The 17,411-nt window shown below is 39.9% G+C and overlaps 1 protein-coding gene across 1 annotated transcript in view; it reads left to right on the top strand.

Moving 5' to 3' along the window:
- cntnap2a (contactin associated protein 2a) overlaps positions 1 to 17,411 on the top strand; it is a 443,305-nt gene that overhangs the window by 253,983 nt on the left and 171,911 nt on the right. Inside the window, exon 10 of the mRNA XM_085418525.1 lies at positions 11,482 to 11,631. Within this exon, the coding sequence (XP_085274651.1) occupies positions 11,482 to 11,631 (150 nt within the window). The remainder of the gene's footprint in view (positions 1 to 11,481; positions 11,632 to 17,411) is intronic.

Raw genomic sequence — 17,411 nt, forward strand, 5'->3', positions numbered from 1 at the left:
ATTGCACATCCACTACAGCATCAACATCAACTGGTTAAAGTGGGTCAAAAAATGTTTATAGTTTGAATAAAGATTTTTTTTTTTTTAATTTCAGGAAATTGATGCACGTTAAATGTAGCAGTAGTAGTAGTTTAGAGAGGGGGCGTAACAGAAAATAATTGAGAAGCACTGACTTATACCAAGAGTACAAGCTTTACTAAAACCAAAGGACTTTAATTTTTAAAAAAAAGATAAAGATTAACTCCATGAAATGACTTTTCCTGGTAAATAGAAAGAAAAAAAATGTTTGCAGGAAATCCATCAACCGACCACAGCTGAGCTGCTGAACTGCTGCGGACATTTCATCAAAAGAGATGGTGGTCTCCAGTGAAGCAGGCTGCTTCACCCACTCGAGACGAAGGCCCAATATCTTAGCCAAACAGTCCACATCACAGTTGTCAGCACTAAAGCTTGAGTGCAACTCTGCAGCAAGCTTTCTCAACCCTCAAGAGTCAGATGTTAGAGACCCATCTGAGAGCTTGAGGTGCAGCATTTGATTGAACTTTTTTCTCCAACTTAAAAAAATATGGGTTGGAGCTTTATTTTATAGTAGGGATGCGAGTTCTAATTAAAGACCCTTTCGCTTTTTCTTGGAGAAACCGACCTAAAGCCTTCCTCCCATTATCCATCCCAAGCACTGTTATCATTGTCTGTCCCATTAATAATTGTGTCTTCTTTAACCCTAATGTCCCTTTCTACATCCGCAAGGCAATTCTTTTCAATAGCTGTTATGACTGTAGTGTATTCTTTGCAAAAGAAAAGTCTCATTTACAAGACCTGTTTCAGACAGTATAATAAAATGACAACATTAAAAAGAAACAATAAAATTATGCTCTATTTAACCTATTATTGTATTTTTGATCAATTACAAAGATAAATTGCATCACGCCTAACTGCCCTCACACTGCCCTCAGAGACTTTTAGGTATGTATAATGTAGGATAGAGTTTCCGCCACACATCTGTGAAATTAATTTCATCAGTGGTGGTCAGAAGGGAGGCTGAAGGTGGGTGATCTTCCTCTATATTCCTATCAGCTGTAGAATAGGTGGTAAAATTCCAGTCCCGTACGTACCACTACAACTGAGCTACTGTAATACTCCTTTCATTTGTCACTTAGGTTGTGAAATTACACTACACAGTCAGTACCAGAGCTCTGAGCATTTATGAATGAACATTTATGAATAAAAATAATATATCCCTGATTGGTGCTTCCACTACTTGGAACCTACTCTGCTCCACTTCACACATTGAAATGTTTGTTAAATGAAGGTGCTGAGAAAATAAAACTGCTACTTGCACTCTAGGATTACTGGCTTGACTAAGAAAACACTGCCCCCTTGAACTCATTCCCCATTCAGCTTCATTATCCACAGAGCTGTGTGCTTCCTGTAAAAGGACCACATCAATGTTTTTATTTCTACTAGGCTCAGTTGGCAGTTCTGGCCTTTCTCTATCCCTACTTTCATTGATGTTCAATGTTCCCACTATTAAAACCACCTTACAAAGCAGAAAGAATAGGGGAGAAAGAGGACACTGATTCCCTTCCTAAGGAAGACCTCCTCCTGTGCGCCAGCCATTTCATTATCTTACCTTAGATTAGTTTCCCCTCATTTTTCCTTGCTTCTTTCATTTGTCTTTCTGAGATGGTCCACTGTTTCTTCATTGTGAAGCTTAACAGTTGTTGGGGTAGCAGTTGTGACCTTCACCTTTTTGTGCTGCATATTTTGTGGGTTTTTGTTAACTGGGGGGTGGCCACTAACCGGAAGGTTGGTGGTTCAATCCCAGTCTGCTCCAGTGTGCATGCCAAATATGCGTATGCAGTCTGCATGTCCATATTTGTATGCAGACTTGGGCAAGATACTAACCCCATGTTTCCCTCCGATACATCCATCGGAGTATGAATGCTTGTAGAAACAGCTTAGAAACTTAGAAACAGCTTAGAAAAAAGTGCTTGTGTGAATGAGTGAATGTACAAGTTCTGTAAAGTGCTTTGAGTGCTTAGATTGAGTAGAAAAGGGTCATTCAGGTACGTGAACACCTGTTAGCAAATTTTCAAAGCGGATCAGCCTGTTTTCATTATGGATGAAGCAGGAAACCCAGACATAGTGATGTATGTTTAAGACATCAATAAAGGCAAAATACCAACAACAAATCATCGAAGGTCACCCCTCTCTAAACAAAAAGAAAAATCAACAGCCTTGTTCATCTGAGAGCCGTAAGTGATGTCTTCACGGCCAGCCTGTTTTCCTACAGCCAAAAGAACCTGCTCTACAGTAAACTGTGGGGCACTCATCACTCCAACCCCGTGTCTAATTGACAGGGAAGGAGAACCCACACTAGGGAGGTATGCCGTGGCTCAAAAGAAAACAAATGATTAACTAAGTTTTGTTCACCCAACACAAATCAATGAAATAAACTTCTCTTACCTTTTCATCAAGGACAAGATGTAAAGAAAGAAAAAAAAACACACAGTCAAGAACTCAGCAGCTCCTCACAATCATCCGCCACCTTCACACACTCGCTCACTCACGCTCCCAGCATGCAGCGCAGTAGGGAGAGGAGGTAGGTGACTTGCCCTAGTCTCCAAATGATTTATTGCACACAACATTCCATTCAATTCAGTTTTATTTATAAAGAGCCAAATCACAACAACAGTTGCATCAAGGTGTTTTATATTGTCAGGTGAAGACCCTACCATAATTCAAGAAAAACAGAGAAAACTCCAACAGTCATATGACCTATGAGCAAGCACCTTTGCGCCAGCAGAAAGGAAGTACGCTCTCTCTTTTTAGTCCCTGTTAGTATGGTCAGTTGCTGCAGGATTGTGTATCAAGTGTAGGCTTTCCAGGGAGTTTTAAGTCCATCCTGACAACAACGAATTGCAGCAGTCCAGCCTAGAAGTAATAAATGCATAAACTAGTTTTTCAGCATCACTCTAAGACAGGATGTTTCAAATTTTGGAGATATTACACAAATGGACGAAAGCAGTCCTACATATCTGTTCAATGTGCATACTAAAGGACTTAGCCTGATCAAAAATGACCCCAAGATTCCTCACAGTGTTACTGGAGGCCAGGGTAAGCATCTGGATAAATACTGCATTTCTAAGATTTTTAGGGCCGAATGCAATAACTTCACTTTCATCTGAATTTTGAAGCAGGAAATCTGAGGTCATCCAGGTCTTTATGTCTTTAAGACATCCCTGCAGTTTTATTAATTGGTGTGTGTTTTCTGGCTTCATGGATAGATAAAGCTGGGTGTCATCTGCAGAGCAGTGAAAGTGTATGCTATGCTTTCTAATGATACTGTCTAAGGAAGGCATGTATAATATAAACACAATTGGTCCTAGCATGGAACCCTGTGGAACTCCATAATTAACCTTAGTGTGTCAAGAGGACTCTCCGTTTACATGAATAAATTGGAGTCTATTACATAGATATGAATCAAATTTCAAATGAACTTTTGATTTGAGGCTTTCTTTGTCGTAGGCGCTACAGTATCTAGAGTTGTAAGCAGTGAAGAAGTAAAAATATTAACAAGATAATCAACCTCTGTGGGAATAGTGTTCAGGTAGCTGTGCTGCACTGTGTTTGCACAGAGCATGAAGAAGATAACAGTGGATGGATTATATCCTTAAACTTGGTTACAGAAAGACATCTGCTGTCATGAAATCTATTCCCCACTTCTGTGTAATCCATTATTGTAACCAGACAAAAGAGGGTAAAACTAGGAAATACTGGTAAACATTCCCTTTCTATGCCATATATCAGGGGAAGATCTAGAGTGTGATTAAAGTGATGGGTGGGTTCTTTTACATTCTGAAAGAAGCCAGTTGAGTCTAATAATAGATTTAAAATGTGTTGAGGCTGTCATTTTTGCTATCTACATGGATGTTTAAATCACCCACAATAATTATTTTATCTGAGGTCAGCACTGATTTTGATAAAAAGTCTGAGCATCCAAACAGAAACTCTGAGTATGGCTCAGGTAAATGATAGCAACAAATGAAACTGCTTTTTGAGTTTTCCAGCTAGGGTGGACAAGGCTAAGCATCGCGTTTTAAAATGAATTAAAACTCAGTCTGGTTGTTGAGCTGGAGTGGGAGATTGCTGCCACACCACCCCACCACGCCCAATGCTTCGGGGATGCTGACAATTGGTATAACTCTGGGGTGTTGGTTAATTTAAATTATTCATGTACTGACAGGGACTTAGGAGTGACAGACCTAATGTTTAATAATGCAAATTTTACTGTTTTACTCTTTAAAGTTGTGGATACAACATTGGTCTTTCTTTGAGTTTTTTTGTATTTAAATGATTTTCTGCTGATTTTTCTGTCACAAACTAAACATTTGACACAAAGAGCAGGAAAGTGCGGGAGGGACAGGTGAAGAGGCCATGCTGCTAGTGAGTTGGCTACAAGCTGTGCTAAGCTAAGCTAGCAAATACCTAAAGAGAGGGCATGCTGTGAATATAATTAGCGAGTGAATCAACACAGATTGTGCTTTGGACAAATTACACTCTCTGAGCTCACACTATGAAATCAGACATTATCTATAAGTGTTTAATTAAATTGGCTACTCAGATAAGCTACACAAAAACACCACTGTGTGTTGTACTGTAAGAGGAAGTGATACTCTACTGCAGAGAGAGCCAACACCAAGTCTTCCTTAGATGATTAAGATTGAGGAAAAATAAACAGGCAACCATAAAATTATTAAAGTACGCAAGGTACAGTGACTCTTGTCCACAGCTGTCATCTTTAGCAGCCAACAATAACTTCTGCACAGGGTTATTAATTGGAGATTATGTATAGGAATTTCAGGAGCGGGATCACGCCTCCAAACACACTCCTTCCGGTTGTCATCTACTGTATATAGGTTCCCCCAATTCTGCAAGCTGTTCATTCTCGTTTACGTGCCCCACCCTTCCTCCCTGCTTGTTTTCAATTCTTTAACTTCTTCTATTTATTGCATCGTAAACACCCTGACCAATTTCCTCTCATCTGATGGTGACATTTTGGGTCTTCTTGCAGAACTTGGCACAGCATTGATTCATTGGACTAACTTGTATTTTGTGCAGTTGTTTGTCTTTTTCTTAGATTTTTGCTGAGTATTGGTCAATCTATTGAGTGTTGTCAAACAAAAAAATGTATTATGTTAATGAAGAGAAACAGTTTTAGTCAATTATGATCAGTAGAAGATAACAGGACTTGGCTTTGAAAAGTTAAAAGACAGTTCAGAATCTTCAGCACCGTTTATTAAAAGATTTAAGTCAGTGTATTTACATATTCGTGTCTGCACTTGTATGAATACATTTGAATCTGTGTGGAGAAAATGCAAAAGTAATTCATAGCTTTGGCATTAAATATGTTTGGTATATAATTAAAAAAACATAAAAACCAAACACATAGTCAGTATATAGTTTTACTACAGTGTTAGTTCATCCACACATATATAGACTATGGGGTCACACCATTTAATCTTCTATCCCATTGCAGCAGGTGTATCAAACACCTAGCCATGCAGTCTTCCGGTACAAACATTAGTAAAAGAATGAGTCCTTCTAAAGAGTTCACTGGATTTGAGTGTGATACTGTAATTAGATCCCATGGTTGCAACAACTGGCAACTGTAAGTAATATTACTGCAAATAGGAATTTAGGAACAACAGCAATAGACCAGTGGGATCCCGCTATAGTCAGAGGGTATGTTCCAACTATAGGGGGATCACACTCCTCAGCCTCTGTGGGAAAGCATAAATATATATTTTAAAACACTTAAAATGAATATAGAATTTCACAAACAAATGAGGGAAATGTCAGAAACCACTAAAGAAGTGCAGTAGAGAACTGGAAAGTTCAGGCTAGTCAGTTATAAGGGTCACATGATGTATTGCATACTTGTAGCCTTGCAGATTCTTGAAAAGATGTTACCTAAAAAAACTAATGGGCCGGTCTTTCTTGAAGAGGCCTTACAAACACAGAAAGCAAGCTTCAAGATATAAACACACAATGGAAACACTTTGCTAAGGTGGTTATTTTTCTGGAAGTGTAGATAAAATTTTCAGGTGTTTCTATATTTAGATTATTATTGTGTGGAAGTAGAGGTGCAGCTATATATGTCTTCTGGTGTCTTATCAAAATACCTGCATTCGTCATCCATATTTTATCCTTTGTTACTGGTGAGCTGCAGTTCAGTCTTCTCTCCAGGTCTTCACTCAGAGCTGTCATCTCCTTCTCCTTCTGCTCCTGCACCGCGTCGTCACTGGTTGTCACTTTTTGAATTGAGGACTGCCAGTTCTGCAGCTTATACTAGAAACATGAAAGCTAATATTTTATCTACAGTTCTTTCAAGATTTTCTAAAATTACCAAGTCTGTGATTTTCATACCTGAAATCAGTCTCTTAGCCTCCTCCACCATTTTCTTCTGTTCAGTCTCAGGCGCTTGAAGCTTTGCTGTAATTGCTGTCACTTTGTTTTCTGTGGCTGTCAGTCTGGTGCTCATCTTGAAACATCATAGAGGATGAGATTTTCAGTGAAAAGCATGAGCAGTAAGCTGCACCAGGCTTTGTTTATTGGTGGAAATTTCTGAAAATTTTTTGAATTGAGAGCAATTTGCAGAAAGTAAGTTGTTTTCTTACAGTAATGACTTTTGTTAGGTTTAATGGATCAGTATTTAAATTACTGCTATTCAAATTTAGATAATGATGGAGTTCCAATTGCTTACATTGCATGCATTAAATTAACACAGGCTAATTTATAGCAGAAACAGACAAGTAAGAGCAACAATTAGCCATTTAATAGAGAATATATGTGCAACAGTTTTGTTATGTTTAGGAAAATTGCCCTACCAACATGTGTCTCGGTGCTCTCAGCTCATCCGAGGACTCGTTCCTAGTCTTGCACTTCATCTGTGGTCAGCTCAGATCTTCTTCATGAGTACACATCACAGACAGATAGAACTGCATTCTTTCATGACTTATTTACCTCTTTTTTTTGGGGGGGGGGGATTACCCCAAACTAATATTGCAGAACATTAATTAAACAGTTTTCACATTGTTTATTGTATTTATACAGATGGTATCTTGTCTATACAGATGGTCAGTGGTTACAAAGTACACACACCTTTAGGATGTGCATTGAATTAATTCAATTGTTGACATGAATAATGAATGTTAGATTTCCTCAGATGGAAATGAAAACTAAAATGTTGGATTTATTTTGCATGACCTTAAAAGCTGGTTCCCAACAGATACTTACAAGGTGAAGCTGCTAGAGATATGATGATAATGATGTCAAAACCTCAATCCAATCAAGTTCACTGTTTCACAGCATGAAATCATCACTTTTGTGTAGTGATTTTATTTACTGTTTGGATGATATTTTTGCCACAGTTGCATTTGTTTACTAAGGATTCAATATAACATGAATTAACCCCAAGTTCAAACCAAGCAAAGTAGCTGATCAGCTTGTCACTTTGTTATCAGACCCTGTATTTGAATAACAACAAAGAAAACCACAACTTTATCAGGTTTAATCTGACTAATTCTCCTCCTCCTTCATCTTTTTCACTCTTTTTTTTTTATCTGTGACAGACAGCTGGTATGTGCATGATTTTTGCCAGTGTACAGTGGCTTGCAAAAGTATTCAGCCCCCTTGAACTTTCCCACATTCTGTCACATTACAGCCACAAACATGAATCAATTTTATTGGAATTCCACGTGAAAGACCAACACAAAGTGGTGTACACATGAGAAGTGGAACAAAAATCATACATGATTACAAACATTTTTTACAAATAAATAACTGCAAAGTGGGGTGTGCGTAATTATTCAGCCCCCTTATTCAGCCCAGAAGGGCCGATGGCGCGATATGGCAGCCTCGCTTCTGTCAGTCTGCCCCAGGGCAGCTGTGGCTACAACTGTAGCTTGTCTCCACCAGTGTGTGAATGTGAGAGTGAATGGGTGGATGATTGGGTGTGTAAAGCGCTTTGGGGTCCCTAGGGGACCACCTAAACTCACAGGCCGAACAAGGAGAGCGCTGATCAGAAATGCAGCCAAGAGGCCCATGGTGACTCTGGACAAGCTGCAGAGATCTACAGTTCAGGTGGGGGGATCTGTCCACAGGACAACTATTAGTCGTGCACTGCACAAAGTTGGCCTTTATGGAAGAGTGGCAAGAAGAAAGCCATTGTTAACAGAAAACCATAAGAAGTCCCGTTTGCAGTTTTCCACAAGCCATGTGGGGGACACAGCAAACCTGTGGAAGAAGGTGCTCTGGTCAGATGAGACCAAAATGGAACTTTTTGGCCAAAATGCAAAACGCTATGTGTGGCGGAAAACTAACACTGCACATCACTGTGAACACACCATCCCCACTGTCAAATATGGTGGTGGCAGCATCATGCTCTGGGGGTGCTTCTCTTCAGCAGGGACAGGGAAGCTGGTCAGAGTTGATGGGAAGATGGATGGAGCCAAATACGGAGCAATCTTGGAAGAAAACCTCTTGGAGTCTGCAAAAGACTTGAGACTGGGGCGGAGGTTCACCTATAAGCAGGACAACGACCCTAAACATAAAGCCAGGGCAACAATGGAAAGATTTAAAACAAAACATATCCATGTGTTAGAATGGCCCAGTCAAAGTCCAGATCTAAATCCAATCGAGAATCTGTGGCAAGATCTGAAAACTGCTGTTCACAAATGCTGTCCATCTAATCTGACTGAGATGGAGCTGTTTTACAAAGAAGAATGGGCAAGGATTTCAGTCTCTACATGTGCAAAGCTGGTAGAGACATACCCTAAAACAGCGGTCCCCAACCCCCGGGCCTCGGACCAGTACCGGTCCGTGAGTCGTTTGGTACTGGGCCGCGAGAGTTGAGGCTCAGGTGTAAATGTATGGTTTTCAGGGTTTTTATCGGTTTTCAGCGTTGTTTTTTTCATTGTTTTTATCGTTAACTCGGTTTTCCTGGGTCTCTTCACGTGTGTTATGAATAAATCTTCTTTTTTTTTCGGTACCGGTACTAGTTTTATTTTGTTGTATTTATCTGCGACACCTTAAAGGCCGGTCCTTGAAAATATTATTGGGCATAAAACAGTCCGTGGCGCAAAAAAGGTTGGGGACCGCTGCCCTAAAAGACTGGCAGCTGTAATTGCAGCAAAAGGTGGTTCTACAAAGTATTGATTCAGGGGGCTGAATAATTACGCACACCCCACTTTGCAGTTATTTATTTGTAAAAAATGTTTGGAATCATGTATGATTTTCGTTCCACTTCTCACGTGTACACCACTTTGTATTGATCTTTCACGTGGAATTCCAATATAACTGATTCATGTTTGTGGCTGTAATGTGACAAAATGTGGAGAAGTTCAAGGGGGCCGAATACTTTTACAGGCCACTGTATTTGGTGCTTTTGACAGCGAAAGAAAGACAGAGAGACAGAGAGAGAGAACACGGATCGCATATTTGAGCATGAGGGTTTCAGCAGGCACTTGTCTGTTTGTGCATGAGTGTGAAGGTTCAGTTACATCGCCATCACTGATAAGCTCATCATTCAAAGCTATTGCAGGTGATGTAAAACAGATGAGGGAACACAAGGTTATACAGTATCTATTTTCCATTACATTCAAGAGGTTATAGAGAGTGGGACAGGGTGGAGGAGAGAGCTTGGTAGTGATTACATCAAACCAATATGCAGGCAGAAATGTGATTGTCACTGAAGGAGGTTATCAAGGTCGCTTTCTGCCAGAAGTAACTTTTTTGTGGTTATCACTCAGACAATGTAGACACTGTCCTCTAGATTTTGTGTTATTAGTTTTGGGATCATGGCCTCCTGACAAAAAAGCGTTGTTAACAGTATTATTTTTTATTATTTTATTTTTCTCCCTGCTAGAGCTAGTTTTTAAAAAAGGGTTTTACAATTTTAAGGGGTACCATGTCCCGTGTATGCGAGTGTGTATTTTTGCATGCCCAACCACGTTGCCCTGAGCGTGGCTGCTGTGGTCACAACTCTCAGCAAGTGACCATCTTGGCCCTTAATTTCTTTGGTCACAGCCTCGATCGCACACGGGCATACAAGCACAGGCACACACGGCCACCCTGCTGATGAAGATTAATTAGTGCAGACTCCCTGCTGATATGAAAGCTCGGGTCTTCAAGTGCATTCTGGGAAGAAGTAAACAATGTGAGAGTGCATCTTGCAGACAGCGGGGACTCACACAGAGGCCGCCACACAAAAATGCAAACACACCGACATAAGCTTGCCCACCGTCTATGCGAAAGTGTGTGTATTGACGTGCATGCAGATCCATGAGTAGGTGCGCTCTGCCAAGACTGATTTACACATGACCGTACCTTGAACTTCGCTACAGTGTCCTCAACAGGTATCGATGTATTACAATCAGTGAGGCAGTGTGCTAAGCCCAATTGAAAAAGAAAGACACTGCAGCAGATGGCTGCAAACTTAGAGAAGTAGAGAAGAAAAGAGAAGAGAGAAAGAAAAAGAGAGGAAATTTTAAATGCAGAAACAGAGGAAGGGAAATAAAGATGGAGAGATAGAGGAATCTGGGATAGCGATCGAGGTGAGGAGGAAAGGATGAATAGAGATTGGTGTCAGTAAGAGGTGATGTATAGAGGAGAGGGCAATGAAAGGAAGCTGGCTTCTCTCTCAGCTCCAGTAGTAATGTCCCTTTCCAAAACATCACTCATATTTAATGGAGCACAGCTACAAGAGAAGGGAGAAGAAAGGAGGGCACGGAACTTGCATGCCCCAAACACACACATATGCAGACAGAGCAACACATTAGAGCCTCATGCACTTTCAAAAAGTACTCAAAGTTGCAGGCACATAAAGGACGCACACACACATGCATTTGGATACTCAGCAAACAGGGTTCTGTGAGACTTAATGGAGTTGAGTCACATGGGCTTTGAGACTACAAAAGGGAGCCAGGAGAAAGAGGGAGTGAGAGAACAAAAGAGAAGGGGAGAAGAATCGAGGAGCACGGACTTGCATATGTGACTGTGCACATAAGTGAGGGGAAGCCGAAATAGAGGCAGAAAGATGATCTTCGATAGCACTGAACTCTGTTGGAATCACATTCAGCAGGCACACAGGAGTGCCATTGTTGTGGAGAAAAACATATGCTGAATATAAAAGTAGAAGGTAAACAGAGAGGGATAGCCACACATAACAGAATGAATCACCCACACACCTCTCACCCAGCCAATTGTCTTATTGACAAATCCCAGTCAGGGCCTTACATATTCTTCTATATTCTCCTATTAAAAGAAATAACTTGGACCTATGGGGGTAAAAAGTACCAGTATTGAGTTTTGTGTGGTGGGCCTTTTTTTATTGTTTTTTTATTTTTATTTTTCTCAGCAAGTTTTATTATTACATCCAGGGATTTACACAAATGCTTTTGCCTTATTGCTTTTTTCCAGGCTCGGGCCTCAATGATGGCCAGTGGCATGCAATACGTTTGGTTGCCAAGGAGAACTTTGCCATGTTGACGATAGACGGCGAGGAGGTGTCTGCTGTGCGCTCCGTCTCACCTCTCAGCATCACCACGGGAGGAACCTATCACCTCGGAGGTAAGGGTCAACCCAGCACCAACACCACATTTCTAATGAGAACTAGACCAACTTTAGTGCCAGCATCATTCATTTCCATCGCATTTCTCTACACTGTGGATGTGTGTACTCCACCACATGCTCCCTATGTTTGAGGAGGTGTGTTGCATGTTTATTTTTCATGTTTTACAGCTAGGATTTGAGTCGTCTATGCTGTTCATATAGAACTTGTGTTGGTTTTGTGGTTATTTGCAGATAGTTCTTCAATCTAAATCAATATTTCTAAATCACCCATATTTGTACATGTGTGTGTTAAGGCAAAAATGATCAAATTTCTTTTCCGGTAGGCAAAGTTTAACTGAAAGTCGCTCACTTAGCAAGAGCCCAGGCACAGCAACAACACCATATATATAGGGGACACAAACTATAACAAACAGACACTCACAGAGAGATAGAAAGAGCGATAACACAAGCAGCAGCCTCAATCTGTCAGAATTAGGAAGACGCCAGGTTAATGATGCCAGACACCTCTGTCTGTCTGTTGGAAGATGGTCCGTATCTAAGTGTACTTGTGTGCATGTGTGTGTGGGTGTGTGTGTATGTATGTGTGGGCACCTGTATGAAATTACAGTAACTTAGAGAGATAGTGCAGCTCTGATAGCTCCATCATGCCTCCCCCACCCCCACCGCTCTCTATCTGAGCACAATCTCCTCCATCGAGCAAAATCATTTCCCCAGGCCAGTCAGTAAGGATCAGAGCAGCCGACAAAAACACAGCCCTAGTACTTTTATTCTGTTGTCTATTTTAATTTACTCTTAGCTGGTTTGAGTAAATCCCCAAGTCCATGATGACTCTGTACTTTTTTTATATATGAAATCAAAGTCTGTGAGACCTTGATGGGCTAATGGATTTTTAGTCTAGAGTCTGTTACATCTTTGAAGGATTCTGAAGGTCTTTTGTCAATCTAGGCTGTTGCAGAATCATTGAATTTAATTCTTCCTTTTTCATTATTGATATCCCAACTTTCTGTCTCTCTTTTTAGTCTTTGTCTGTCTTTTATATCTCCTCTCTCCTTTTCCTTCTCACCCTCTAGTCTCCACTTGATGCAATTGGTGATTTATTGATTTCAGTAAACTGAGTTGTGAATCAATAGTGGCTGAGAGGAGAGGAGAGGATCTCCGCAATGTCTTTACTCCATGAAGAGGGCAGAGGAGACAGTTAGACGAAGGAAGTCCAAAAAAGGAAGAGAAGAAATAGTACAAAAGATTGACAGGCAGGAATTGCAAAATACAGAAAGAAGGTTTTATAAGGTGAATGAAAAAGGTTAGCACATTAAAGAGTAAGGCAAGGCCAATTAATCTATGACGAATACTTCAAGAAAGTTTTCTGATGTTTTTATTTAACCTATGGTACTTGAGTTGAGGCACATTTGGCAGTTCTTGCACTCTTGAATTTTATTGGGTAGGACACAAGAACCTTTGCACACAGATTTGGAGATTTTCTGCCATTCTTGTCTGCAGATCCTCCTAAGCTCTGTCAGTTTTGATGCAGATGGTCAGAGTTCATTTTTAGGTCTCTCCAGAGATATTTCACTGAGTTCACAGCACGGTTGTCGTTGGGCCACTCAAAGACATTCACAGAGTTGCCACTCCAGTTTGTTTTTTGAGAGGGGGCTATATGCTTATGGTCATGTCCAGTTGAAAGGTGAAACTTTGATTCAGTCCTGAGTGCTTTGGAAAAAGCTTTCTTGAAGAATATGTCTGTATTTTAGCTGTTAACCATTCCCTGAAGCCCAACTAGTCCATACAGAAAACATCAACTCTACATGAATGTGGCACAAGCGTGCCTTACCACTGGGATGGTATCGGGCATGATGATTAGTAGTGATGGATGGGTCCCTTAGGTGTGACATTTAGAAAAGAACTATCTGGTTCTTGTTAGCAGTATGTACTTAGGCCCTTTTCTGGCAGTTGCTTAGTTTGGCCAGACAGCCAGCTCCAGGAAGACACCCAGTTGTTCCAATCCTAGATTTGTGCATTGACCTGATCCTCCCCTTTGACTTGTGCAACAGTATTCCCTGTCACCATGCTTTTGATTCCCAGATCATGTCCAGTCAGTTAAATTTACCACATTGCAAAGATAAGCAAGAGAAATACCTAGAAACTGAACTAACCTATGCTAAATTGGTTCTGAATGTCAGTCATATTCTTTCTTCCAATAAATTTGCAAAAGATTCTCAGCATAGATTTTTATTTGGAAAAGATTAATTAAAAAGAGCAAAATACTGCACCATAGGTGATACATAAAAACTATGTACAGTGCATTGTAGTATATATTCTACACCACTTTGCATTCCACTTGCATATAAACACATACAGTATGTAATCACATATAAACACTAAATACACATTGCAGCAACTGGAAAAAATAGCAATGTTTTTCAGTAGTTTCTCCCCTTTGATGGAGGTAGTGCGCTGAATTGGCAGGAACTGTGACTGGGGTTTTTCTCGTTAATTTTACATGACATAATGAATGCTGAGGAGCAGGGAGCCTGGTGGTAAACACAAGTTTGAAGGCTGCAGGGGATACAAAACTGTTGATTATTACTATGGAAAGAACTACAAAATGATATTTAGGCCAGCGCTTTAGTGGCTAGGGAAAAACTTTTAGGAGCTGTTTCATGGAAAACAGTGTGCACTGATGCAGCTTGTGTTTAGCTCTTAGGGTTATTTTCCTTTTCTCTTCATTTTTCTGTGATTGGGTTTGGTGTATTTAAATACTGTAGCAACAGAGAAATTCCATGTGGAGCAGTGTGTGAATTTTAATTGCAATTTCCATCTTTCATTCAATATCTTGCCTCCTTGTTATCAAAGAGGAAGCCTAAAATCCTATGTGTGTTGGTTAAGTTAGTACGCAAGTCTGTAACTCACATGAAAAGATGGGTGTCCTACATACACACAGAACTACGTTAGCTCAGACAAAATATCCAGCACATGTATTCAAACCATCCCGCTCATCACATTCAGAGGCTAATTTCCATCTCAGAGGTAACAGAATAATATAGTGAATGTACAAAAGATAGTTTAGCCTTTGGCTTGCCCTCAATTACTCTCTCTGATCGCTCGGCTTGATGAGTCAAAGAGGCCAAGCCCATTAAGCTGTCCTAAAGCTCTCTAACAGTATTCCATCAGCACTTTCACTGTGACTGAGACTGTTCTATCAGCGAGACACAATTAGCAGAAACCTCACAGTATTATGAACAATCCCTGTTTTTTTATATACAGGACAAGGCTTGAATTAATTGCTGAGAGTAATTTATGTAGGTGCGGCCATCCAGGTAGCCATCTGCTTCAAATCACATGGCTGTAAGGCATCAATCTGCTGTGCTTCCGCTGGCAACAGTTGTAGACCAGAGACCACCAACTGAACCCTACTTCGTAAACAAGTACCATGTAATAGCAGAGATATATTTTATGCTCTTGGTTTTATGTTGTTTCTGTGCTGTTCTTTGTTGTCAACCCCATCTTTGACTCAACACTTTCGAATAGTGATTTAATAACAAACAATAACAAAGTTGTTTTTTTAGTTTAAAAAGTTTTAAAAAATACATATATATATATATATATATATATATATATATATATATATATATATATATATATATATATATATATATATATATATAAATTAATATCCACAATGATGTGTCATCTCTTTCTTGGATTTTGTTCTAAGTCACGAGTATTTGGTCTCCATGAAAAATAAATGAGCAAAATAGGAAATGTCAGTCTAGAGCAGACTTGCCCAACTCCAGGCCTTGATGGCCGGTGTCCTGCAGGTTTTAGATCTCACCCTGGGTCTAGGCACCTGAATCAAATGATTAGTTACCAGTATTCTGGAGATCTTCAAGGCTGTGTCCCAATTCAGGGTCTGCACGCTTGAAGAACGCACACTACGCGTACTACGTACGGTGCGTACTATAAGTACGAGAAGTGCGGAAGTGAGAGGCTTGTGAAATGGGACGGTCTAGCCTTCAGCGTGCAGACCCTGAATTGGGACACAGCCCAAGACATGTTGAGGAGGTAATTTAGACATTTAAATCAGCTGTGATGGATCAAGGACACATCTACAACCTGCAGGACACTGGTCCTCGAGGCCTGGATTTGGACTCCACTGGTCTAGAGTAACTATTCCATTCACTTTGATAGCATAGCACCTTAATTTTGCTAGGGAGTTAGAGGAAAGTGGGTGTGACTATCTGCCTCCTATAATCTTCAGTTATATTTTTATTTCTGCCACAACTGCTACATTAAAGCACATTAGCACCAATTAGGGTTTTATTGAGGCGTGACTGTCACTAATAAGTAAGGATGTACATATGGTATGACTAACACTAAGTCTGAGAACACATGTTTTACATGCTTTACTTAGACCCACACACACACAAATACGGCATATAAATGTCAGTCTGTATTTAATCAAATCGCAGCAAAGTGTGTGTGTGTGTGTGTGTGTGTGTGTGTGTGCGTGCGTAGAATTGGCTTATATGAACAAGACTGTTTTTTTTTCTTTTGCATAACACAGTCTTTCAATGCTTTTAACATTAAAATTAATGTTATTCATATGTTATATGAAGGCATGCATATTGACATGAAATATTTGCTAATTCATGCTTTTATTAAATAAATAAATTACCCAGTTTAAATCAGTGGTAACTTTTAATGCATTTTTATTTATTTGATTTTGGCTATGATGGGACATTATGCAAATGAGGTACTATTCCCAAGGAGTTTAAAGGCTATGCAAATTGAGTACATAATATTTCCCTTTATTGAATATTCTTCCTTATTTCCTTTTTTTATATATATTGTCTAGAATGTGCAGTTTTTGCGTGTCAGTTAATAACAGCTAAAATAAGACCACTTTGCTTCCTCTGAAATTATGTAATAATTGACAGTGCAAATCTCTGAGTTCTGCAGCCATTCAACATTTTCCTTGTGATGTAATAGTCCTGCCATTTAATTTCTGTGCCATTAAAATTCACTTGGAACCTCTCCCAAGGTTGCTAGGTTACAAGATATTATGCTGAGGATGTCAGTGGCAAGAAAGACCTAGGCTTTGAGCCTTTGAACGTGCCCTTTACTCTTCCCTCTTTCTTCATTCTATTCTTTTCAGGTTTCTTTCTGTTTTGCTCCTTCAAATTTCCTCCCTACCTTATGTCTTCATTTTTCTCATTATTTCATTTGCTTTAACCCCTTCCTTTGCCTCCCGCTGGACTCCTCTCCTGCTCCTCTCATCTCCACTCCTCTGTCCATTGAGCACCTGCTTTTAGAAGCAGTCTCCTGAACCCAAAGCCCATTTTACGGAGAGTAGTTTTTCACTCATGACGCTACGCTTAGAGAAATTAGTAAGTGACTGGCAGAAGACATCCATAAATTGAATTTCTCAAGAGGCACGACAGGGAGACACACACAATCACACATAAGTGCACATACACGGAGACACAAAGTCATATTTTCTATTCAGGAAGAGGGGAAAAAATTGATACACTAATGAGAGAGCAGTCAATTATGGGACGTTCCACTCTGAAGCTTTCTAGCATTTGATAACTGTCTGTAGGTGGGGGCGGAAAGGAGTATGTAGTGTTTCCTATTGTAGTGTTGAAATCTTGACTTTCTTATACATTTGATAATACTGAGTGGTTCCAAATATTGTCACAGCTTTTCATAGCTCATTGCTTCTTTTCATCATTTTGGAAATGATAGAATGGCTTCTTTCACATTTTCTATTTGTGAATAAA

Source organism: Rhamphochromis longiceps, linkage group LG9 (assembly GCF_057381845.1).
Source record: "Rhamphochromis longiceps isolate RC_006_pf linkage group LG9, R_longiceps_female_GT1.1, whole genome shotgun sequence".
NCBI lineage: Eukaryota > Metazoa > Chordata > Actinopteri > Cichliformes > Cichlidae > Rhamphochromis > Rhamphochromis longiceps.